A 25,070-nucleotide genomic window follows, 5' to 3' on the forward strand; every position below is an offset into this window, starting at 1 on the left:
AAAAATAAAGCTTGTCTTTATAATGTGTATAATTCTGAAACCATGAGCTATCGAGCTAATCGAATCATAGAAAAAGCTGAGATTTCATGATGCATTGAATTATTTTCAAAGAATTGTAATCTTAGTGTCAGAGTGGCCTGTGTTATGATTATCAATAAGCTGGGAGGATTTGTGAAGATCACAAGACTTGCTTAAGGTGTAGTTACTTCTTTTCAGTTAAAAACAAATGTCTCTGGACTAGAAGTTTTAATGGGCTAATAAACATTGAGCTTGATGTTTTACTCTCTTGTCTTCAAAACCTTTTTTCTTCTTCTTTCAGGTGGACATGCAGTGGGTTCAAGTCCTGGCTGAGGGCTGGGCCACTCCACTCAATGGCTTCATGAGAGAGAGAGAGTACCTCCAGTGTCTTCATTTTGATTGCCTGCTGGACGGTAAGTCTTTGATCTTGCAAGGATGATGATGGTGGGTCCAGAACATATTAGTTTTACAGGACTACTTTCAGCTTATTATTAGAGCCTAAATGAGGCCCAATTCTCCAGGCCCAAAATAGCAAAGACGATCACAATACAGCACTATTGCAGTGAGGCATATACTCACCTCTGACTTAATGCCAAGTTAATGGAAAAAAAAACTGCATTAACTTCAGATGAAATTGACAACAGGGTGGAGACTTGCACTTTAAAGAGACAGCACTGATGTTAACAGACTAGTATTTGTGGAACTAGACCTAGTAATATAAGTAAGTGCATGTATTGTATTGCTTTATAGTATCTGTCATACGCCACAGCATGGACCACAGCACGGCTGATATTCTGTCCTGATTTAGCATTGCAGCTAATTAAGATCTTAATACATTGAATTTTGAGTGTTTGCTCTGCAAAAAAGGGTAATCTCCACAGAACTCCCAGTTATACAATATTCTATAAGGCAGGAATTTGCCATGTTTTACACCTTTCTTAGCGCAGGACCTATCCAACTACTACTGTAGTTTGGACCGTTATGACGGGTGGGAACAATCCAGACATACATGGGTGTGCACAAGACAAAAGGACCAAAAACCAAGGGTCCTGGTTCATTTTCTAGTGCAGCGTGTGAGCCTATAGACCACCAAAAGTAAATTTGATAGTAGACCTGATGTGGTTGAATTCTACCTTGTAAACCAACCAGTGGCTGAGAGTTTCTCTGCACAAACAGGATGCTGAAATGGTAGAGTGAGCATCACATTCAACACACTCTTTCTACCAGCTCTAAACCAACCAGTCATCACTCTGACAGTGAAACATGTAGATGTTAAACACTTTTATAGTCATGAAAACATGACTGGCAGATCTTTTATTAGAACTGTACAGTGGGGGGAGATGTGGATTTTATAATATGATCTATGACGTATGAAAATTATATCATATAATATGATGTGATTGATCTGTTACATGAAAGTAGAAGAGTGCTTGTATCTCCTCAAGTCTGGTCAATTAAAGAACACAGTTTGTATTATCTGGTGCACTTCGGACATGTCTGTGTGAAACCAGCCAAACCAAGTGGAAAAGACACCATGTCATGACTACATGTAAAAATGGCAGTGTGTCTTTAGTAACTCATATGAATATACCCACCTATGGTGGACGGATAGGTGTTATGCCCCTATATAAAGAAGACCACTCCTGTAAATCTCTGTAGACCAATCTCTGTAAACCATGGCAATTCTTTTGTACTGAATTGCACCAGGACTAAACTGCAGCACTAGAGGGCGCTGTTGATAAGCTGTATAAACTCAGTCAGCCGCCTTCGCTCTGAGGATGTTGTGTAGTTGTGGTCAAAGCTCAGGGAATAGTGTTACTCTGAGCAAATTTAATTAAATGGAATATAAAAGTGAATTAGGGCTTTAATATACGAGTCTCAGGTTCTGCTCCCTCAGGCCTGAAGTCACGCTGATCTTACACACCCGGGGCTTTCTGAGAGTTACAGAGTCGTAGGCGGCTGAAATAAAAAGAAAAGAGCGAGTGCCGTTTTGATTATGGGAGAAGGCAAATGCGCTGAGGGGCTTTTTAGGAGGTAATCTGCTTCTCCTGTTTATGGAACTGTGTAATTACAACAATTTCCCACGTTGAGTTTGAGTTTCCAAAAAAGAGTCAGCTTAGTTTTATTGCTCCATAACACTGACCCTTCCGTTGTGTGTGTTGTGTTGCCAAACAGTCCTGCATGCACACACATACTGTATGTACATAGACACACTCATACACACATGCCCATGTTACATGAACCGCGTGTATAAGTGGAAGATCATCTGGATATCAGAGTCAGTATTTAGTATTTCTGAGTATAAGTTAAAACAGACAGAGCAAAAGTAGAAGTGGCTCATTTACAGTTTCCACTAAACACTTATTTATTCAGTATTTTAAGCTGTTTTTGATGCATAGTGTGTGGCTCGGCTTGACCCACCATCCCTTAAAATAATTTTTTTCTGTCCTGCACCGAAGAGGTGGAACAAACTTTCCCTGGGTGTCCGAACAGCAGAGACGCTCGCTTTCTTCAAACGCAGACTAAAAAAGTAGAGTACTATGGTGTCCTTATTGACTTGTGTTTAGTAGTGTCTAAGCTTAGAGGTATCTTTGAATTTAATGTAATGTAAATGTAAGAAAATTGGCTGGTTTACAGCATTGTGACTGCTCACGGGAGCTGCGGAGCTCATCATAGTTTTAACACCATAACCAAATTACTGTAATTATTCTTGAGTTTTACTGGACAATGTTGTTGTTGTTGTTGTTGTTGTCTCAATGTCCTCTTTGCTTTCCTCTCTGCTTTTCCTCCTGTCACGTGCAGAGCTCATGAGTCCTAGCTTTCCTGAAGTCACTGTTGTGTTTTACAGTTTTGCCAGCTTTTAACTGGGGCTTTTGTTAGTGGGTGAGGTTTGTGTATAAATGGGGGTATAAATATTAGGGATGCACTGAAACAGAACAAAATGAGCACCAGCTGAAAACTGCTGAATTCCGAACATGTTTCTTCTGAGGTTTTCATTGAAATTACCATTGCATGGCAAGTCGGACAGACCAAACATATTTTTGTCTTGCTTTTCAAGGAAAAACCAATTACAAAACTGCAGTTTAAAATATTTATTAAACACGGTACTATATTTTAACATCCCCAAAGACATACCGAGTGTCATTCTCTGATGCTTTAAAATGCTTCCACACAGCCGACGTGCTGCATTAACACAGAGCACCCCCCTGGTGGTTGCGATTTGATCACTTCATTAAAAATATCATTGGTATAAATTATTCAGCCTTTCCTAGTTTTGAAATTTTTTTAGATGTATAATTTTGCTTGCCAAATATTCTGTTAATCTCTGGTAAATATAACTAGTCAAGACTGTTGCATAACAGTTTATGGGGTTTAAGAATTAGCCCTTTTCACAGATTACTTCTACTGATTTGGTTATGCAGTGAGGACACAACAGTTTTTGAGGTTTACGGTTTGTCACTTTCATTTACCGAGCTCTCATTAATCAACTATGCCAAGATAAACACAGTTTCTAGTGCATCTAAAAAAAATACATAAACTATACAATGTTTGTTTATAAATGCACATGCAGTCAAGTTAAACGGGACTAATAACATTGTACAGAAACATGCAGCTAATCAGTGTTTAAGTGCTGACAGTGTTCACAATGCACTCAGAAATCACAATAATAAATGTTTTCATTTAATTTCTAATTAATTAATAAGTTTACTGTGTTCAGTGAGCAGTTATTTCTCCTACTTTACAAGATTCTCAGGTTGAGATGTCTTCACTAGGTGTTTAGGGTATTTCCCTGGCCCTGACCGAGCCATTGGAAGAGAGTGGGCGAGTGTGCTACTCAGCCAGTGCTGGGATGCTCACAGCCTTTTGTCTTATAGAAAGCAGCTGCTTCAGCTACTTATGAAGCATTGAGAGGATCCTGAAAGGCATGTTTGAAAAGTGCCCAGCTCCTGTTGATTCAGTCAGTTGTAGGAGTCAATGAATCTGCCAAACACCAATATCAGCTTTTCAGCGCTCTCTCGTCTCCCCATATATCTGTAACCGTACCTGTCTTTCACTCTTGGGTTTTGAGTTGTTGTGTGTTGTGGATTTTTTTTTTTCTTTCTTTTTTTTTTTCTCTTTCACAGTGTTTGAGCACACGGTGAGCTTCTGATGTATGTGGCATGTGTGATTGACCTTTGCCCTCACTCCATAGGAGGGGTTATTAACATGTCGGTGCCGGTGGTCCTGCCCGTCTCTGGCGCAGACAAGGAGCGTCTAGACGGCTGCACAGCGGTGGCGCTGGTGTACGGCGGCCGGCGGGTGGCCATCCTGCGTAACCCGGAGTTCTATGAGCACCGCAAGGAGGAGCGCTGTGCACGTCAGTGTGGCACCACCTGCAAGGACCACCCCTATATCAAGGTCAGAGGCGTGGGAACACTGATGGTAACATCACTAGACCGCTTTCAGTCACATGGACTGTCCATGCCTTTTTAGAGGACAGAGGGTCTTTTCCCTAGAAAGCATTTTCCCTAGAAACTCCTACTGGAAGACCTGCTTTTTGAAATGGTGGCTTCACTTGAAGGTGTGATAGTCATGGGAAAAAGTCCATCACTGGTCATTGGAGCAGTACCTTCTAAGGTACAGCCATTGTTTCTATTGTAATAGGTGATTTTCAGTTATGTATAAGGTGCACATTAGAAGGTAAGGGCTAAATAATGGGCTTTTCAGGGTACATTTGTGTTTACTGTACCTCAGAAAATGTATGCATCGCCCAGTCTTTTTCATTCTGATGGAAGACTTCTCCATCATGCAGTTGTTCTCAGCTCTCTTTTGCTCTCGGTCGGTCTCTCTCACTTTCTCTTGTAATCCTTTTATCCCCGACCTCCTCCAGTTCACACATCTGTTTTGCTTGGATTTCTTGCTTAGCATTCTATTTACACAGTGTTCTGTCGGACCCCTTCCCCTATCCCCCCCCCCCCCCCCTCTCACCTTCCTCTTCCAAATATATCAGAGTAAATACTGAACGATTGTTTCCATCTGTGAACACGGACGAGGGGCTCAGGTAGACTTTAATGGTTCACAAACCGGCCGGGCTGCTGCAGTCCCCTCTTTTAGAGGGCGCCAGTGAAGGAAAGCTCATGGACTCTGTAACGGTCTGGCCCGTCTGCCTTTAACCACAATAAGGCCCCCCCTGACCAACATACAATTGTAAAAATTGCACTTATTGAAAAATACAGTTATGGTTTTGGCACCAAGCAACTTTGCTGGATTGGGCTGTGATGTGTGAAGTTTGCACAGTCAGGTGGGGCTTCAGGGTGGAGGTAATTTAGGCAGAGAAATTTTGGCTGTGCTTTTTCACTGTGTTACTTAGCTCTGACAGGAAAAGACCAGTCAGAGGATCTTTAGAGGCCTGGCACCACTCACTCCGTTCCTGCTCTAATGAAAGTGATTGTGTGTTAATATCATTTAGATCAGTGGTTCCTGGAATACAGCTGCTCGGAATATTTTAGTCTCTAACACACCTGATTCAACTATTCCTCTCATTTGTAACCCTTCTAAGTTAAAGCGCATGTGTGTTAGAACAGGAAAACACTGAAATGTGCAGGACCATGGTTGTGAAACAAAAAACAAAAAAAAAGAGTTTTACAGTATTTACTATTAAGAGTGTATATCATCCAGTTGATGAATTGGGCCTGGGCTTATATTCATAAAGCTTCTTAGAATAGGCCTTTATCACACTCGCTGTGTTGTCACACCCGGCTTTAAATAATAGTGTTAATGAACTTCCGCCTGAACCGTTTAACAGATCACTCACTGGTTTTCAACCTCCCTCAAAACTCTTCATTAGGCTTCAGCACAGCCCACAGGAGGGCAGTTAACTTGTCCCAACATGGATGAAAGTTCAACACATTTGTGTGACCAGAGCATTTCTTTAACACCACATCACATATCTGAATGGCCAGACTAAAGACTAGCACTTACTGAGCACATCTGCTCTGAGAATCTTCAGTAACACAGGTCTTAAAAAAGACCTGAAATCAGCTGAAGAACGTTTAGCCCAAACAGAACCCAACTCCCAGCACCAAGTTTAGAACCTAAACCTGACTGCATCCTGACCAAAACTCCACATTCTGACGATCGTGTCTGTTCTGTTATATTGTAGTGACCTTGACAGCTATCATCAGATCTTCTGTGAGTAAACTGGGGGTGGGGGGGGAGGGTTTCTTTGAGTTTCAAGTACGGCTCTGCCTGACCCGCCATCCTTTAAGATCCACAGAAGACAAGCATCCAGACTCTTTTCTGTCCTGGCACCCAAGTGGTGGAACAAACTTTTCCTGGGTGTCCGGGCGTCAGAACAGGCACTCACTGTTTTCACACGCAGACGGTACCTCTTCCGAGAGTACTTGGGCAGAGTGTAGTGTATGTTGAGTATTGTGATCTACATACTGACTTCTGTATTTAGTAGCATCTAAGCTTAGAGATCTTTTAGTCTGTATAAACTAGCTAAAGGTATTTTTTGAGTAAACTGAGAAGCACTTTAGTAAGTCGGTCTGGATAAAAGCATCTGCTAAATTCCGCAAATGTAAAAGTGATGGACAAAAGCTGTTGTTTTTTTTTTTTTTTTCTATTAATGTTTTTTTGTTTTTTTCTTCAGAAATGTCTCTAAAAAGAACATGTGAATGAATCAATGTTTTCATCAGCTACTGTGTTGCACTAATAAGATGTAAAATCAGATCAAATCACGTTTGTCACATCACAGGTGTAACAGTGAGTGAAAAACGGTAGTAAAAGAAAAACGGAAAAAATAGAAACGCTGAATATTTACACATTAACATACACTCACTATACATACTCCGCACACAGACAGACGGAATAAACAGGAAAGTGGATTTACTGCTTATAACTAACCCAGGTTATCCAGCTCTGGTCCTGCTGACTGACATACTTCAGTCTGGACAGTGTTAAGGCTGATTTTTTTATTTTATTTTTTTAAATTTTTTTTTAATTTTCTTTCAGTTTTTAAAATTTCTGCCCTTTCCGTTCGGATTTGTCACGCTCTTTTTCAAAATTGTCAAAAAAAGATATATGAAGAACCTATTTATGAGAACCTGACACAAGCCAGACAAATGTTCGAGAAGTGATGTCTGACCACGACCAGATCTGCTGGGAACAGTTTGGTTCCGTCAGACTCAGACAAATATTTCGAGCTGTGCGTTTCTGTTTGGCAGAAGAGGAATGTGCACTTGTATTGGCCTTAGCTTTGACGTATTTGGCATTGCACAACACTGTGTGTGTGTGTATGTGTGTGTGTCCGTGTCTACAGCTTGAGGCCGTTACAGTATCACTTATGGGGTGTGTGTGTGTGTGTGTGTGTGTGTTTCCTGGACTGAAGTATGTCAGTCAGCAGGACCAGAGCTGGATAACCTGGGTTTAGTTGAAAGCAGTAAACCCACTTTCCTGTTTATTCCCTGTGTGTGTGTGACAGTGGTAAAATAGCGTCTTTGGTTATGTGAGGGGAGAGAGCGGGGGGGTTTATCTGTTTTTTATAATGTCCCCTTTATGGACAAAAGTATTTAGACACCTGCTCATTTTCTGTTTCTTTTGAAATCAGTCCTACTTTTGTTGGAGTAACTGTCTCTACTGTCCAGAGCAGCTTTTGGAGCACTGCTGTGAGGATTTGATAGCATTCAGCAACAAGAGCGTTAGTGAGGTCAGGATATTAGATGATCACCACCCCAACTCATCCACAACTCCCCAACTCATCCCAGAAGTATTGGTTGGAGCACCAACATCATTCCAGAGAACACAGTTGCACCTCTCCACAGCTCACTACCAGGGAGCTTTATACCCCTCTGGCCCACACCTGGCGTTAAGCATGGTGCCAGTAGGTTCATGTTAATCTGCTCCAGAGAATCTAATTCTATTGGCATCACTTCTCTAGAAGGACTAGACATTCTGTGTTTGCACACTTGTGTCAGCAATAGGTGCACCTATTTAAAATATTACTCCCTCACTCATTCTTTTCTTTGCATCTCTCTCTCTCTCTCTCTCTCTCTCTCTCTCTCACACACACAAAACACTATTACACTATCTTGCATCTTCTTTCTGATGTGCAAACAAAAAAACACATGCATGCATGTACTTACACATACACACAGTATTTGTGCTGTATAGGAGTTTTCATGGTTGGAAAGTGAAGAGTGGGTGTAAGCGGTCTCTGTTGGTCTTAAATCTTTAAAACACAAAGCTTCAAGACTTGTGTCCTCACACTCTCATGTTAACACTGAGCAGACTAACACTTCAGAGGATGTCAGCTGTCCACTCAGCAGCGGAAGAAGTTGAGTTATAGCCTGAATGAAGACACGTTCTAATGCGCTTTTGGGGAGTTGAGTAAATCATTGACAGTTACTCCAAAAACATCAGTATATACTGTAAGAGTTTTTAATAACCATGATTTCAGAAGAAACAATGAATCAACAGGTGTCCCAATACGTTTGTCCATATAGTGTATATTCAGTTCAGAAGTACACCTAAACCATAAACCTAAATATGCTTTAGAACTTGATTTACTGCAGGTTACTCTTTACTGTACATTCTTTAATAAAATAAAGATGCCAAAAGGATTCTTTGCACAATACCACGGAGGAAACAACTTTGAATCCCTAAAAAAACAGTTTCAGTGGATGTTTTTATTTATATCCCGCGTTTATTTATTTATTTATTTATTTATTTGTGTTCGTCTGTGTGAGTCGACACCCTTCTCCTGGATGAGTTGTCCATTTAATCTTTAGCCGAGAGCAGCACCAGTGTTTCTAACGGTCCTCATGGTTGTGCATGTGTGCTCTCTTTCAGATGGTGATGGAGAGTGGTGACTGGCTGGTGGGAGGAGACCTGCAGGTGCTGGACCGTATCTACTGGAATGACGGTCTGGATTCTTACCGCCTCACCCCCACTGAGCTCAAACAGAAATTCAAAGAGATGAATGCAGGTAACTTGGTGCTTGGGTAAAATGCACATCGACTGCATCATGACTGCCCAGTCCTGGTCCTGGAGATCTTCTGTTCTGGACAGTTATATTTGGTATTGGAACTAAATCCTGTGGAGTAGATCTCCGGTACCAGGATTGGGCACCCTGGACTACATAACACATACAGCTTGCTTCTTCAGCTCTGGTCCTGGAGGGCTAGCATCCAGCACAATTTGGGGACTGCCCTGTTTAAACACACTGAACCTGGCAATTAACTGATCAGTTGAACAAGACTTATTTAGATCATGAAACCACAGAACCGTTCAGAACACTGGCCCTCCAGGACCAAAAATGAAAACGTTATTGAAAATCACGGAAACAAGAAGGATGATGACTCTCCGTCTTTTCCCACCTCAGATGCGGTGTTTGCATTCCAGCTGAGAAATCCGGTCCACAACGGTCATGCGCTGCTCATGCAGGACACTCAGAGGCGTCTAATTGAGCGTGGTTATCGAAGGCCTGTGTTGCTGCTGCACCCACTGGGTGGTTGGACCAAAGACGATGACGTGCCGCTGCCCTGGCGTATGAGACAGCATGCTGCCGTGCTGGAGGAGGGTGTGCTGGACCCCAACTCCACCATCGTGGCCATTTTCCCCTCGCCTATGATGTACGCCGGTCCCACTGAGGTAAGCAGAGAAGTGCCTGGGCTACCTATTCAGTATGTTTTAACTGCCGTGCTGGGCCAAAATGAATAGGCAAGCTAATAAATGCTCATATCTTGTAATTGATGATAAATTACACCATTGTTAAAAAGTGATTACTTCCTTTCAAAATGTCAAAACATCATTTATTCTAGTCAGTTTAGACTCTGCAGCTCCCCCTCAGGTTCAGCTCTGCTATGCTATACATGTTGATGTGACTCAGTACCGAAGTGTGAAGACACATCACAATATGCAAATATTTATCTGCTTCCTGACATAACAATGGCTATCTTAAGCTGCAGCGTAATATGAGGTGTGAAATGAGAAGCAGACCATGAGAATCCTACCTGATCAAACACAAAGGCACCCATATTCACCAATAGTGTTTGACACAGATGGAATATGGCAACCGCATTTAACCCATCCGTGCAGTGAACACACTGAACACACACATGCACACTAGTGAGCATTCACACACAGTGGACTGTGAGCACGCGTGCCCGGAGCAGTGAGCAACCTTCACTGCGGTGCCCAGGGAGCGGACCTTGCTCAAGGGCCAAACAGTGGCAGCTTGCAGACTCCGGGTTGTAAACTCACAATTCTCATCAATAGCCCATTTAGCCACTTAGCAGTTAGTTTAGATGTGTCTGCCACAGCAAAATTCTGGAAAATTGAGGCGTTGTAAGTCACTTTTTCTTTGCCAAACAAAATTTTAAAGTGTCAGAACTATCTGGAATCATAGGGTACCATTTTTCTTTAAAATGAAACTTTTTAAAATGACCTTAGCATTTAAGTGTCCAAATGTACTGTTGTTTTCCAGAAGAGCAGAATGTTTAGATGACACTGGAATACTGCTTTCATTACTATTTCCAAATAAATCTTTAATTATTCTGAAATAATTTATTCGGCCGGATTTACATTTTATAAGTGTATTTATCTGTGCCAATATTTGTATCAGCAGATTTGTGAATGAAATATATTGAATATTTGGGATCTCCCCTAGTTTTTACTGCAGATAGTCTGTCGATAGTTCTTCCTGGCTGTCTAGAAGCAAAGAAAGCACTGTGGCCTTCCCAAGGATTCACCAACACCGTATTCTCCAACAGCAGAGCACCAGAACCTCAACTTCAGAAGTGCAATCTGAAATCTGCCTTATGAATTGTGTACGACTTGATTTGTTCCAGGCTTTTGAAGGTGGTGATCAGTGCCACCTCTGTTCCATTTGAATAGAATAAAGAGCCTTGACTCAATATGAAACACCATATTTGTTACCTCTCTAGAAGCTGCGTAACCTCTCTTACCTTCTAAGTGGCTGAAGCTGAGAGTGCAGCTCTGCATCTGCTGGTACACCCCTAGGATCTTTTTTATTTTTATTTTATTTTCTCATATTACTTTTCAACAGGTTAGTCTATCAGCACAGGGGTTATTTACATACGTCAGTCTTGAATTAATACATTAATACGAACAGTTTAGGGTGAGAAGCTGGTGATTTGAAAATGGTCATATAAAAATAGCACACAAATGTTAGGAGTGGACATTGGGGGAAATAAAGACCCTTTAAATATGGAAATGTAGTCTTAGGAAAAAGTTTTTTTTTTTTTTTTTTTTTTAAATAAATGTGCAATTTTCAGGGGAAGACTTAAACCAGTCAAAGAACCATTTAAGTATCCAAATGGATCTTTGAATGTCATGGTTTTATAATGCCTTCACAAAAGAACCTTTTGAAGAGCCTTTTCTTAAAGAGTGTTGGGCTAAATTTTGGAGCACACTGTTGTGTACGGCTGACCTTATGGCACATCGTGTTCTTGTTCAAGTGCATTAGCTTTTATGCTAGGCTGCTGTACAGTGTCAGTCCCTCAGTGCCTGAAACGGTCCTGAAGTGCAGAGACTTTAAAATCGGCCACATGAGTGAAGCTGCAGACAGCCGAGACTGGCTCATCACATACACACGTCTCTTAGCTGGCCGGTCTCATTTGATTTATGATTCTTTGTGCTGCCTTTAAATACAACCAGCTTGCTCCGAGCCGATCCCTCAGTGGCCTCCGCACACACTCCAGTCAGAGAGAGAAAGAAACCTAGGAGCGTTCCTCCGACTCAAATTGTCGCTGATGGAATATACTCTATCTGTTTTGAAGTCCGCTGTCCTTTAATCATTTGGCCGGGGACATTAGTGGTTTATTAAGAGCAGACCGGGTTCTGGAGCTCTAGAGCGAGCCCGCAGGAAGCAACTATTACACTCAATGAGTTACGAGGAGGAAGCGAAGGACCTGTTCACTCTCACAAACGCACATCTCCTCTGATATAGGCCAGCGCAGATCGTGTGTCTCTGTCTAAACAGGCCTGAGCACATATCCTTAGATGTCTCTACTTCGTTTAGAACGAACGTGTTTTGGCGGAACTGTTCTTTCTCAAATCTACTGGTCCAATTATCCGGCTCGGACTAATTTCGCATGTTATTGAGAAAAGAGTGCACTGGTTCTAAAATCTACTGTTTTGTGGTTTAGGCTCACACAGCTGTAAAAACTGATTAACTGTTGAAAACAAAAACCAACAATATGTTAATTCACAGCTTTTTGTCAGTTTGTTAAAATTGTTCATTTTGTGCAAAGCATGGGAGCCTCAGTGATTTACGAAGCCTGTTCCCTCAACACATTTTCAACATAAGAAGGCCTGGAGAACTTGCTTTAGAGTGAGCAGCTTCATTCACAAGAAGAGTTGTGGTACAAAGCTGATGTACACATTTACAGATGGCTGTAAGGCTGGCCTAAATAATTTGTGTACTCGAGGATTTGTCATTATGTTCGTATTCATTTCTCTATTTAGTATTCAGAGGCTTGTTCATTCTTCTTTCCCTTACACATTATGCAAAACCTGTTAACATCAGAACATCTTTATATTCATGCCTGATTTTAGGTAATTAGTTATCTTGAACTGCAATAACCAATAGAACTGTGGAAATGATTAAATGTAAATAGTAATGATGAGGTGCTTTAAAGGTGGTTTTGAGAATTTTATAGAGATTTAGAGAGTATTCAGGAACACCAATGAGTTCAAAGCCTGTAAGAAGCCTATTTTATATATACAATTATGGTATACAATTATGCAAATTGCATAAACTTGCTACATTCTATGAACTGGTGCTGAAGCAAGGGTTATATTGATTAAGCTCTCTTACAGAGTAAGCCCCTCATACATTCAAACATGTTGCCTTTCAGTGCAATTCTCACAATTTAATGACATTTAATGTCATTCACATGAATTGTGTAGGTTTGCTACTTTTTTGTAATTGTTATTTAAGTATTAGTTATTTTAATAATGCCAATCAGGACTAAGATAATAACACTAAAGCTAAAGTTGTTTTTATTTTCTCATATTTATATACTTTCTTCAAAAACTTTCTAACTGCTGACAAAAAATGTTCATTTATGTAAATGATTTATAATGTTTTTTTAATCTGAAATTGATGACCATCTGTAGATCCCTCTAAGCAGTCATAACCACCATGAGAGTTCAGCATTCGTCTTATTGATCAAAGTACATCTCAGTTGGTGATTGCCAGGGTCCAAGCACTATGTGCCATTATGGAGCCAGTACAGCGCACCCAAAGGGCAATGTTTTTAGCAAGATCAGCACAACATATCGTTTCAGCATCGTGGTCACGTCGCAGGAAGTGCATTGCCAAGTAAAGCAAAATGAATCAAACATTTATGATCCAACATTTTTGCTGCTTGATACAAAAAGAAAATTTACTATTTACTGCATTTTTCATGACTAATCTACCAGAGGCAGATTACATCTGCCCAATATCATTTATTGTGCTCCAAACTTGGATACACAGAGTGTATTAATAATTAGGGATGTCTGAATCTGATCCAGTCATATTTGAGTAGATCGGATATCTCTTCTGTTTTAACCCAATCCAGTTCTTAGTCTTTGTTTTAATTACAGTGGTCCAAGCACAGAGAAGGTCACAGAACCACTCACCTTTTTTTGTTTTTAAACCAGCAGTGAAGAGCAAATTCAGAACCGAGTGGAGGCTAACGCTAATGCTAATACACACGCTATAGAAACCCAAATCACAGCACATTCACACACTACAAACCAGTTATTACACACCAGTAGACCAACAACAACTGATATCCGTCCAGAATGTCTCATTATAGAAACAGCTACTAAAAATGAAGGGATTTACTGAATGTATTAATCAGCAGCTCATCTGGTCTAAACTGTGTGGCTGTATTATTTCTACAAACACAAAGATCGGATCAGTATCAGTAATGGCCGATACTCTGAGACTTCAAACAGATTGGGGGTAAAATAAGCTGATTGGGGGTAAAATAACCTGATCGGGACACCCCTATTAATAATATCATTTCATATGTTATATAATTGAATTGTGGTGAAATTCTTTTATTGTAGTTGTCTAATCACAGTAAACATTTCTCCCAGGAATGATGCCACCAGAGCCTCTGCTACAGAGCTTCTACCCGTCACCTTTCACACTGCTCATAACTTTTCATGTCTTTATGTGTGTTTCTCCACAGGTGCAGTGGCACTGCAGAGCTCGGATGGTTGCCGGGGCAAACTTCTACATTGTGGGCCGAGACCCAGCGGGAATGCCCCACCCGGATACAGGTAAAGATCTGTATGAGCCTACTCACGGCGCCAAAGTCCTCACCATGGCCCCCGGACTCATCTCTCTGGAGATTGTGCCCTTCAAAGTGGCAGCTTACAACAAAGTGAAGAAGGCCATGGACTTTTATGACCCCAAAAAGTAAGTTGTTTGCCATTTGTCATTTTCTTTCTGTTGGTATCCCACTAACCTTAAACCAGAAAAGTTTACTACCCTTATGTTTATGTTTCCTCCTTTTGGATATGAGCACAGTTAAACCAGCTTGAAAATATTGGAAACTCCAGGTCTTAAGCCTTAAGCACATGAATGTAATTGGCCACTTTATACATTTACTCAGTAAGTGATATCATAAGAGGTTTGTAAAACTGTATTCTACAATCTAAGATGAGGATCAGCACAGTCTGCAGATGGCAGGAGTGTTTTCTCCAATACGCTCAAGAATCGATCATTCGACTTCTCCAGTGTAACTTCCATGTGTGTCCGGCCTCCTTTTTGTTATCTACAGAGAAACTTCACGCCAAGAATAACAGGAACTGTGGTGGTTTTTTGAGGATTTTACAAAGTTCTGTGGCTTTTTTCAGTGCTTTGAAGTCGTCCAGAAATCACGGAGAGCTGCCGCTAATTACGTGGCCGTGTATGAGTGTTGCGGACGATGACTAACAGAAATCTTGCCGTGTTCCTGTAATTAATCGTGCTCTCCGCTATCAAATGAACTGCCTTCTCATCCCACGTGCCAGAAAGCATACTGACTGAAATCTCACGAAAACTGTCCTTCCGTAGGCCAGCATGAACTAAGCGAGCGAGCATTGTTTGCCAGTCGTTTGCTGAAAGGCAGAGGAACCAGCCGAAAGCTGTTTTTTCCCTAATTAGTTTGATTTCATGGAGCCATGACTGTAAGAAATTATGCTCAGCTCGAATGGTCTCATCTGAATCCTTTCTGGAAACACAACAGTCGCTTCCCTCAGTCAACTGAAGCGTTCTGTCTCCTCCGTCTCCTGTATGGAGGCTTTGATGCTTGTCGTACACTGCTCTGGAATGCGGGGTCATCCTGCTCAGATGTAGATCTTCCAACAAACCACCAGAAGTTGTTGTCCGTCCGGGGCTAAAATAAATACATGCTTTAAACATTTCTTTTTTTTGCAAATACATTTTTATTTGAAGTTCTTGGAAGGAAAATTGACTGCACTGTACAAGTATGTGACTGTTTGGTGTGTTTTGGAAAGACGCAAGTAGGGAAACAATCTTAATGAGGTCTGTACAATAACAGTGTTTGGTGAGCATGTCCCAAATACGCTCAATACCTGGACTTTCCCGATGCGTAAGCTGTTCCGTGTTCGCACTCCCACTTTTTAGTTTCTTTTCTGCACTAGGATTCAGTTAAGGCCGTGTTTCTTCGCATCGGTAGAAAACCTTTGGCAGATGGTTCTGCATAAAAGGGGCTCCATATAGCACCAAAACGGTTCTGCCGTGGTCTATAGAGATTAGAACGAAGTGTGAGGAAGATAGATCTGGTGTTGATGTAAATCTGTCAGGCTCTGGACACTCCTTGGCAGTCTCCTTCCCTCCTTTCCTTTTCTCCTGCCTCTTCCATCCTGGAGCAGGCAAGTGATCGGGGAGGGGAGCGAGAGACTAGCACCCCATCTGAATTTCAAAGGGCCTCGCTTGGCGCCTTGGCAAATTTATGGCATTCTGTCTGCTCCTGGAGCAGGCGCGGGCTGGGCCGAAGCCGAGGCCAGTATGGATGCTAAGCCTAATTGCCAGCGATCTCCCTTAAATTCTCCCTCCAAAGTGTAACGGCTCAAATCAGTCCAAGCTGTTTCTCATTTGACTGCATATTAACTTTTCTCGTCTACAGTTTGTGCTCGCCACCCCACTCCATACCAACCCCAACCACCCAACCCCCCCCCCCCCTTCGGTTTTTGTCGTATGTAGATTTCTTTTTATTATTTTTTTTTGGATGGCTGGCTAGGAACAACAATAGTTTAACCGGAAGTCCGACTCCTTTAATAGTACGCAGTAATGGTGGTGTCTCTGCTTTTGATGACGCAACTTTGTATCTTTTATGGCTTCATACTAAATATGTAATTAATTTGGAAGGTTCTGGTTTTAAATTAAATTAAATTAATGAAAATAAATAAAATTTGTATTGAATGAGAAACATAAAGAGTATACAGTAAAAGACAGATTTGCGTCCTAACAACCTAAAAAGTTTGAATAACAACAACCTTACTTTCGGATGGATTAAGCTGCTAGTGCTCCCTTGATTATAATAGAATTTTGTACCTCTCTTGATATTTGAGAGTATTTACCCTAGATAATAATGTGTCCAGTGATTTTGTGATGCTCTTCATGTCAGAGTTGTTAATATTAACCAATGTGTTGCATTCACGTTCCCTCACTGGGTTCCGTAATGGGGAAAACCTAATCCTTTCTGTGCTGAAGTAGTTTTTTTTTTTTTAGAATTACGGTACCAAATACAAGATATTTCCATTTCTCCAGTGTTCTGTTTAATCCCTTGCATGTAATTGTGTGTAATTGCATGAAAAACAGGTTTCCAGTGAATTTTAGTCTTTAGGCAGGGTTTATCTGTGCTGCTGAAATAAATAGCACCCCTACTGTCTCTGGCAGGGAACTGAATCCAGTTTTAGTTTGGACTGTTTTGTTCAGATTTCACTTAAAAAATAAATAGTACATAAATAAATAGATATGAACATAGATATGAAAATATATTAATTTTAGATGGTATTTTCTACACAACCATGGCCTACTATTAACCAGTTTAAAATATTGTTTTCATATATATTGTTGTATTTCAGTTATTGCAGAAACATAATCATACAGAAACAAAAAATAGAAATAAGATCGCTCATCCTTATCAGTATTGGATTTCTCCTGTATGAGTGTTCGGGGATTGGCCAGTGACTAAAAGGACCTGAATCACATGTAATGCAGACATTATCTGCAGCTGAGCTCCATCTGATACTGAGATTTTGTGCACTTTCTCATCTGGCATAAGTGATTCAAGCTCAGTATCCACTGCGTCAGGTTTTTTCTAAGTAGGGAAAACCTCAAAAATGTGCAGAACACAAGGTCTCAATGTAAGACTACTGGAACCACTGCCACAAATGAACCACTTTTGGTTCCATAGAGAACCTTTCAGTGGGTTGTTTAATAAACTGTTTTTGTAAAGTGAGGTGTTTGAAAGGAAACATCTTTTGGAAGTTTAAGGGACCGGCTTATAATGTAAACATTCTGTATCAGTTATAGGGTCTCCTTCGTCTCCATACAGTATGTAAATATACATACATACATACATACATACATCGCTTCACTATGCATCTGTGTATCTATATATTATTTGTCTTTGATTTGTGCTCAAAAGCAAACAGCAGTGGCTGAAAGTTTAGAAAAGACTGAAAGGTGTGTGTAGAGAAGATATGAGCTTGACCGCTAACAGGCCGGTAACGTGTACACGAATACAGGCTTGTGTCACAGTTGTTTTCTTCTCCTTGGTGGCGGGAAATGTTTGACATTTTTCAGAGTGCCCGACTACAAACCCATACGAAACGCTTCGCTTGTGCAGACAAACCACATCACTTTAAAGCTGCAGTGAAAAGAAACCACATTTTACAAATGCGATCATGGCAGGGAAAGTGCGTTGCAACACTGGTGGAGAGGAAGTACACATCCCAGAGTGAGTTTATTTTATTAACATCTTTGGCGAGTTGCGGAGTATCTAATCTTTCTAATCTAACTTCACCAGATCAGTGGAGATGCCATCAGAGGTTGTATTTAGACCGGCTGATTATCGTTTGGATTTTAAATTAGTGCTGTTTGGCAGATATTTGACCACCGGTTTATTTTTTGATGCCATTTGTTTAAAAGGGGAAACTGCAGCTGATAAGTTCTAGTTTAATGGAGTAGGCCTGTAGTTTAGATTCCTCTCTGTCTTCAAGCAGTGTTTTGAGAGGATTATTCTTCTGCACTTCTCGTTCATCTAGAACCAAATCTGGAAAGTTGTGGTTCAAGAAAATAAGACCTTACAAAGTGTTGTAGTTCTTTTTTGTTTATTATTCTATTTATTGCTTCTTATTTCTTTTATTAATTGTATTGCAGCTTGATAACTAATGGAGTAATTTGGGTAGTTTACCAAGTGTATATGCAGCCTAATAGCAATCAGGTTCATGTAAATTCACAGCTGAAAATTGCTGCACTGACACCCCAAAATAAATGGAACTAACACTTTTATGCTGTAATTTTTGTGTGTGTGTGTGTCTGTAAATATGTTGATGATTTAATAATCTTTGCTGTAAGGATGTAATGACATACATTTAGCAAATTCCAGGAAAAATCCGGTACCTCCATTGTGGCAATTTTTTTTACTTTCACAGAATTTGAATCTGGAGCTTGTTCTTTATAGAGTAGAAATACTTCAAATTAAAGTTTTACCTTGACCTCCATTAAAAGCTCACCTGATTTACCATCATTAAGCACTGGGTTACCAAATCAGGTGTTGGATGAGAACTCTATTAATACTAGACTCCCATGAGAAGAGCTTTGTATGTGTTTTAATGAACACAGTGATGTAAAACCATGACTTTCTGTAGGAACTTTGTTTAGTATTTATTCTAATATTAGTGTTTTACTGAGTAAATAAACTCTTACTGCCCAGATAAGCAACTTTTCATTCAAATTTTCTCAGGTGGCTTAAATATTGGCACAGTACTGTGTGCATATACTGTATTGAAGAGTGTATATATACAGTATACCCAGTAGAATGCTAACAGTTTACTTATTTACACTGTGGCCATAGTGAATTAGGCAAGACAAGCTGCAGTAAAGTGTTTAAAGGTCAAGAACAGTATAAATGTTTTTGCAGTATTATCCCACAGCATGTCCAGTCTAATGAGCTGCGTTGCCTGTTTTCTCTGCTCTGTTCTCACTGTATTTGTCTGCTCTTGTGTCCTGCAGCCATGAGGACTATGACTTCATCTCAGGCACACGCATGAGGAGGATGGCTCGAGAGGGCCAGAACCCACCAGAGGGCTTCATGGCCCTAAAGGCCTGGACAGTGCTCAAGGAGTACTACAAGTCTCTGGAGAAGGCATAAGTAACTTCCCAGGTGGGGAGATGCAAGTGTTTCATCAAATTTCATTTAAAAACAATGAAAAAAGACAAAACAAGGGGGGTGGGGGGCAGTTAAGGTGTCAGTGGTCAAACGCAGGGACCACCCAAAAAAAACAAATGAACAAAAACTTGTGAAACTGTTTTGCTGCGAGTTGTGTTTGGAATTGTATCTTGTTACTTGCAGAACACACAAAACTCTGGCTCATCAAGTTACTGTCTGTTTTTACTGTTTCGAGTCTTACGAGGTTTTTTTATGTATTTTGCGTAACTTATTAACTGCAAGAGGCAAATTTGATCATGTTTTAAAAGTGGCTTTAACGATTTCAAGGAGTAGTTCAGTGCGAAATCTGATTAACATGATTTCTCACTTAACTGTGACGCAGTGGGTCAGCCAACTTTCTTTGATATCTGAAGTTTGCGTCTTTGTTTTGGAACAGAAGGTGCTAGGCTAACGTCACTAACAAGCACTGGACTTTGACTAGTCACCAATCTCATCTCTGCGGCCTCCAAAATCAACTCTTAAGCCTCTCGATATGCATAGAGATCTTTATTTGGCCTGTGCAGACAAAGAAATGTGATTTAGAACACACTGACTTACTTTAGTCTACAAACATAAAAAAAACAAAACAAAAAAAAACTGCAGAGCTGAATTGTGGGACAGCTATTGAGTGAGTATCCAATAGCCCCAATAATTTAATTTGTATTTTTTAAAGCAAATAAATTAAGAATTTGGTATGTATTTATCTATGAAATTCACTTGGAGACAGTCCAAGTCCAGTGTTTGTTAGCAACGTTAGCCTAGCATCTCCCATTCTACACTAAAGGAGCACACTTCAGATATCAAACACGTCTTGGCTGATTCATCATGGTATACAGATTTTCTTTAGTGCTGAACTACTTCTTTATAAAGTGGTTCTCATGCCCGGCCCTTAACTTTTTCCCTGCTCTGTCACCTGATTCACTGGATCAGTAGAGCAGAGACCACGCTGAGATGTGCTGGACAGAGTGCACGCCAGAAATGCGGTTTGAGAACCACTGGGTTGCTTGAAAGAAAATGAAAAATCAGATGAATTCTAAGCTGTTATACAGTCAAGAAATGTGTTTTATCATTATAAGTGTGAAGCGTATGTGGTGAGAATCTCCCTAATTTTCACAAAAACTGTGACTAAAAGATTGCTACTGTAAAATATTCTACGGTTATGAGGCATGTTTTTCAAATGCCTTTGATGAATCATTAAAGTGCTGGATGATACGGTGCATCCTGCAGTGTATTAATTCTTGAAATTGGGCCCGGCTGCCTTAATAATTACAACCTTTCGTCTGTAATAGTTGCACAGACTCGGTCGAAATCAGCATCTGAACTTGAAAACATCTGGTTCCTCAGTTACTTCCTTTGGGTTATTTGTCATATGACCTCATCAGAAAAAATGGCCCGTGGTTTGTTTCTCTGTTCTCTAACTGTATGTTCCTTGGTGATATATGTCTAATGTACATGTTGGAAGCACCTAGCTCTTTTTTCTGTATTACTCTCACATGGTCATGCAAGCTTTGGAGTGAAATGTCTTTAATGATGTGAATTCAAACCTTGTGAGGTCAGTCAGCTGTTCGGTTCAAAAGCCTTTACTAAAATCTGACCGTTACATTCATTTCACCCCTTTTTAGTTAGTATTTACATAGCATTTTGGGAAGCGCAGGTGTTTTTCCAGACTTTTTGGGACAGGTGGCTATGAACCTGTGTGATGGTGACTTATTTTTATTATTTAAGTCTTATTTGTTTTGTTTTTTTGTTGTTTTATTTTAGATTTTATTGTTTTGGTTCTTAGTGGTCTATAATGCCTGTGTTAGCCTCTCATTTTGAACCTGTTTATTTAAACTTTCTTATTTTTGCCGTATTGTCTTTGTTACTACAGTGTCTTCAATAAACCATTCCTGAGCAAACTGACCAGGTTGGACACTGTGTTTAATACCATTAGGAGACCAAAAGTACTGTTTACAGAAGAATTAGACCTGACCAGTTCGCACAAGACAAGAAATCTCAGTATAATCTTGCCTTTTCAATTTTATGCTCAACAATAGTAGCAAACAAGACCATTACTATCCACTGCCGAGTTACGCAGAGGAAGCCATTACATCTTATCTAGCTTTGAGTTTGGATCGCTGGCTGGATATACTTGGAGCACTGAGTGATTAGGGGGTCAAACTGCCAATCTCCTGGTGATTGGGCCGCTTAGATGGCTGCGCCAGTGAGGAGCCACTAAATGCCTCCGTGATAAAGGAGAAAATAGAAACTCCTTTTCTGCTGGATTTCATTTAATAACCCTGATGTTTAGCTGGTGTTCCTGGCTTGTTTTATAGCAATTACAAGTTAGCAGTGCAACTTTAGGTAAATTTCTCCAATGTAGATCACTGTTTAGTTTAAAAGCTGACCATGAAGATTATAAAACAGATACCAGAAAATTCTAATTCAATGCTGCACTTTCAAACTCATTATTTTCAATGGGATACAGACATGGATTTGCGTTGCCTGGAGTCCACTTTGGCAGATGCACAGAGTTATAAAATTCTAATATGGGTGTTTCAGGTAGTTCCCTTCAATATGGAGAAAAAGCTTATCTATTTCTGAACTTGGGCTGTACAAAACCAGTCTAAAAACTAGGGCTGCACGATATATGGTTTCAGCATTGCAGTGTGTGTATGTGCCATAGTTACATCACAGAACATGTAATGTCAGGTGCAGTGTCAAATATAGCTGTAGACTATAGCTGCCCAATACCGTTTATTTTACTCCGATCTTGGGTACACAGAGTGCATTATTATTATGACATGCTGGATCATTAACTTTTGGTAAAATCTGGTAAAAAGAATCCTGTATTTTTTAAGTATTGCAATAAAAATCTCAGAACAACTAATATCATTCAGCCCCACTGAAAAATCTACTTTGACCTATTGGGAAAGGTTTAGCATGGAAGCAGGTTTTGGCCCAAGCTAGTCTTCCTGGTTTGTAGTTACCAGCATTTAAGCTAGCTTAAAAAAAAAACAACAACAAAAAAAAAAACATCCCTCGCCACTGAGAGCACCTCCCACTTTTGCTTCGCACAATGCATTTAGTGTGAAAACAGCTTTAGTCATTGTCTGGGTTGTGTATGCTAAAGCACACTGGACTCACTGGCTGTCTCTTTTTAAATAATACAATACCAGAACACTACAAGATCCTCCTGGGGTCCGTCAAAGGGACTGATGTGGTGGATTCGGACAGGACTAATCACTGAGAAATATCCATAGTGATTAAAGCACCCCAATTCCTCATGTTAACAACTCATCTGAATGATCCTCACAGCTGAACGATTGTTCCTCTGTCTGCAGTGATTTTCAAAAGTAAAGACTTTCTCTAATTCTCTGATTCCTGCTTTCTGCCCAATCCCCAAACCCTGCATTCTTTAACAGAGCTGTGTTCAACTGCTATAGACACTCAGATGCTGCACTGTAGCTATATTAGCCCGAGCAATATTAACTTCCTTCACACACACACATACACACTGACTCCACGCAGCTGGTTCCCAGATGCCTCATTCAGGGCCTTGTGAAAGTGGAAGACGCGGAGATCACTCCGTGCCCTTTCACCACTCACCCTGCCTCTCCTTTCAATCTCACTCTGAGATGTAACGTCCAAACCTGTCAGCTGCCCTGTTCTTGTTTTTTTTTCTTTCTTTTTTTTGCGGGGAGGGGGGGTCAGATCTTTTTCAGTCCCTAATGGTAATCAAGCATGGACGCTGGTAGCACTTCAAAAGAAGGGCAACTTCAGTTTGAAAAATGAAGGAACGTGTAGGTAGAAGGTTGTGTTCCCTATAGTACCTAAGCTACTGGCTTTAATCCCCCCATATGCTGTATTGAGCCTGGATCTGGAGTGGACACTGTGTGCCTTCATGCAGGTTATCTAAAGACGGCACAGTGCTGCTTCTTCTTTTCTGCCAACGCCAAGAACAGTCAAAGAGTGGGTTCTTTGAAAAAAATTTGCTCATTTTTTCTGCAGTTTTCTACACAATTTTGCTCATTTCCAATCCCACCCCAGGATTACACAAGGCTACCAACACCGGGAGAGTGAAGGCTGGCACGTGCTTACTCCAAAACATGCGTAGCCAGCTACTCACTTCTTGTCAAATTGCCGCTAAGCTAACGCAACATCATCAGATTTTTCAATGTTCTTGGAAGAGAGCGTTAATTGCCAGTTCTGTTACGTCAGCTAACAGACGTCCACTCTGGCTCAGTGCTGGGACAGAGCAAGGGCCATCCGACCCACCTAGAGACAGAAAAGTCAATTATGCTGTCTGGAACTCCCAGCCACAGATGAATGTGGCAGCACTGGGGATCGATGATGGTCCTGATCTCCCAGTGATAGAGATGGGGTTTTGACGTAAATAACATTTGGGAGAAGGACCATGCCCAAACTCCTCCTCTCTGTTATTATACCCTGTAAAACCACTCCTCTTTCCTCACCTTTCTCGCGAAAAATGCTCGGTCTTTGGTTCAAGTCCCATCACCTGAAGCCACCCAGAACTCCAGCCCAAGTTTCTTCAGTTTCCTTCTGTTGCCTCAGCCCACAGCGAGCATGGTCCGCACTTCACAAACCAACACTTAGATGGCTGCGCCACTTTTATTGCTCATAAAATGACCATTCCCAAACTACTTTCCTACATAGCCAACAACATGACTTCTACAAAGACACACATCTTGGTGATGGACTGGCATTCTGTCCAGGGTGTATGTCTGATTCCAGGCAGGCTCTGGACCCACCACAATCCTCACCAGGATGAAGCGGATAATAGGTTGGATGGATGTTTCACAGAAAACACGAAAAAAAAAACAACTTCTCCTAACACTCCTAACAAAAACTCCTAACACTACATTCGTCTGTGTAACAGAACTCAAAATGTTGTTTTGGATAAGAATATCAGCCAAATTTCATAAATATATTTCCGTAAATACGGAAAATAAATAAGTAAGAACTCTAATTTAATCGTTGATACATTATATACATGTTATTCCGCTAGAGGCTACTGCTTGTTGTGTTACATGCAGTACTGAGCCAAGCAAAGCCAATAACATCGGTTCTGTTTTTTCCTCTAATATCCAATCCAGCATTTTCTTCTGAAATCGGCCCCATACTGACAGTAGGACCAGTATTATGGCTCAGTTCTCTCTCTGATTTTAATAAGGTGGGCTACATTGACGGTACTTACAAGTACTTTGCAACAGTCTTCAAATGTAACAAGACACAGGCTTGAGCTGAAGTATTTCCCTTAAGGGACGAACTGCCAGTGTTTATAATGTTTGATCATTTCTGACTCGCCCTTGTGGGCTTGCTCTGAGTCATTTTCTGAAATCTGAACACCTTACAGGAGTTGAGCTGTTGCTGACGGCCCGGCGCTCTGTTTCTGTCCTCTGCTGCTCTCACGCCGACATCAACAACTTTGCCCTGGCCTCCTGCTTCTGAAAATCATGCAAACTATCTTAAGCGTAAAACCATTAAGTTATGCGGAAACAGTGGAGACGATGTTTCCTGATCTGATAGAGATTTATTATTGACATGGTTTAGAAAGGTAAACCTTGATTGCTGTGTCAATACTAGCTCTTTGTAGGCCAGCTG

General features: G+C 40.7%; 1 protein-coding gene across 1 annotated transcript in view; it reads left to right on the forward strand.

The window, feature by feature from the left end:
* Positions 1 to 21,368, forward strand: part of papss1 (3'-phosphoadenosine 5'-phosphosulfate synthase 1) — a 29,556-nt gene extending 8,188 nt beyond the window's left edge. Inside the window, exons 7-12 of the mRNA XM_072678468.1 lie at positions 320 to 431; positions 4,211 to 4,416; positions 8,851 to 8,986; positions 9,383 to 9,651; positions 14,211 to 14,440; positions 19,271 to 21,368. Coding sequence (XP_072534569.1) covers positions 320 to 431; positions 4,211 to 4,416; positions 8,851 to 8,986; positions 9,383 to 9,651; positions 14,211 to 14,440; positions 19,271 to 19,409 — 1,092 coding nt within the window. The 3' untranslated portion in view covers positions 19,410 to 21,368. The remainder of the gene's footprint in view (positions 1 to 319; positions 432 to 4,210; positions 4,417 to 8,850; positions 8,987 to 9,382; positions 9,652 to 14,210; positions 14,441 to 19,270) is intronic.
* The last annotated feature ends 3,702 nt before the right edge of the window (positions 21,369 to 25,070 follow it).

Source organism: Salminus brasiliensis, chromosome 4 (genome assembly GCF_030463535.1).
Source record: "Salminus brasiliensis chromosome 4, fSalBra1.hap2, whole genome shotgun sequence".
Taxonomy (NCBI): Eukaryota; Metazoa; Chordata; class Actinopteri; order Characiformes; family Bryconidae; genus Salminus; species Salminus brasiliensis.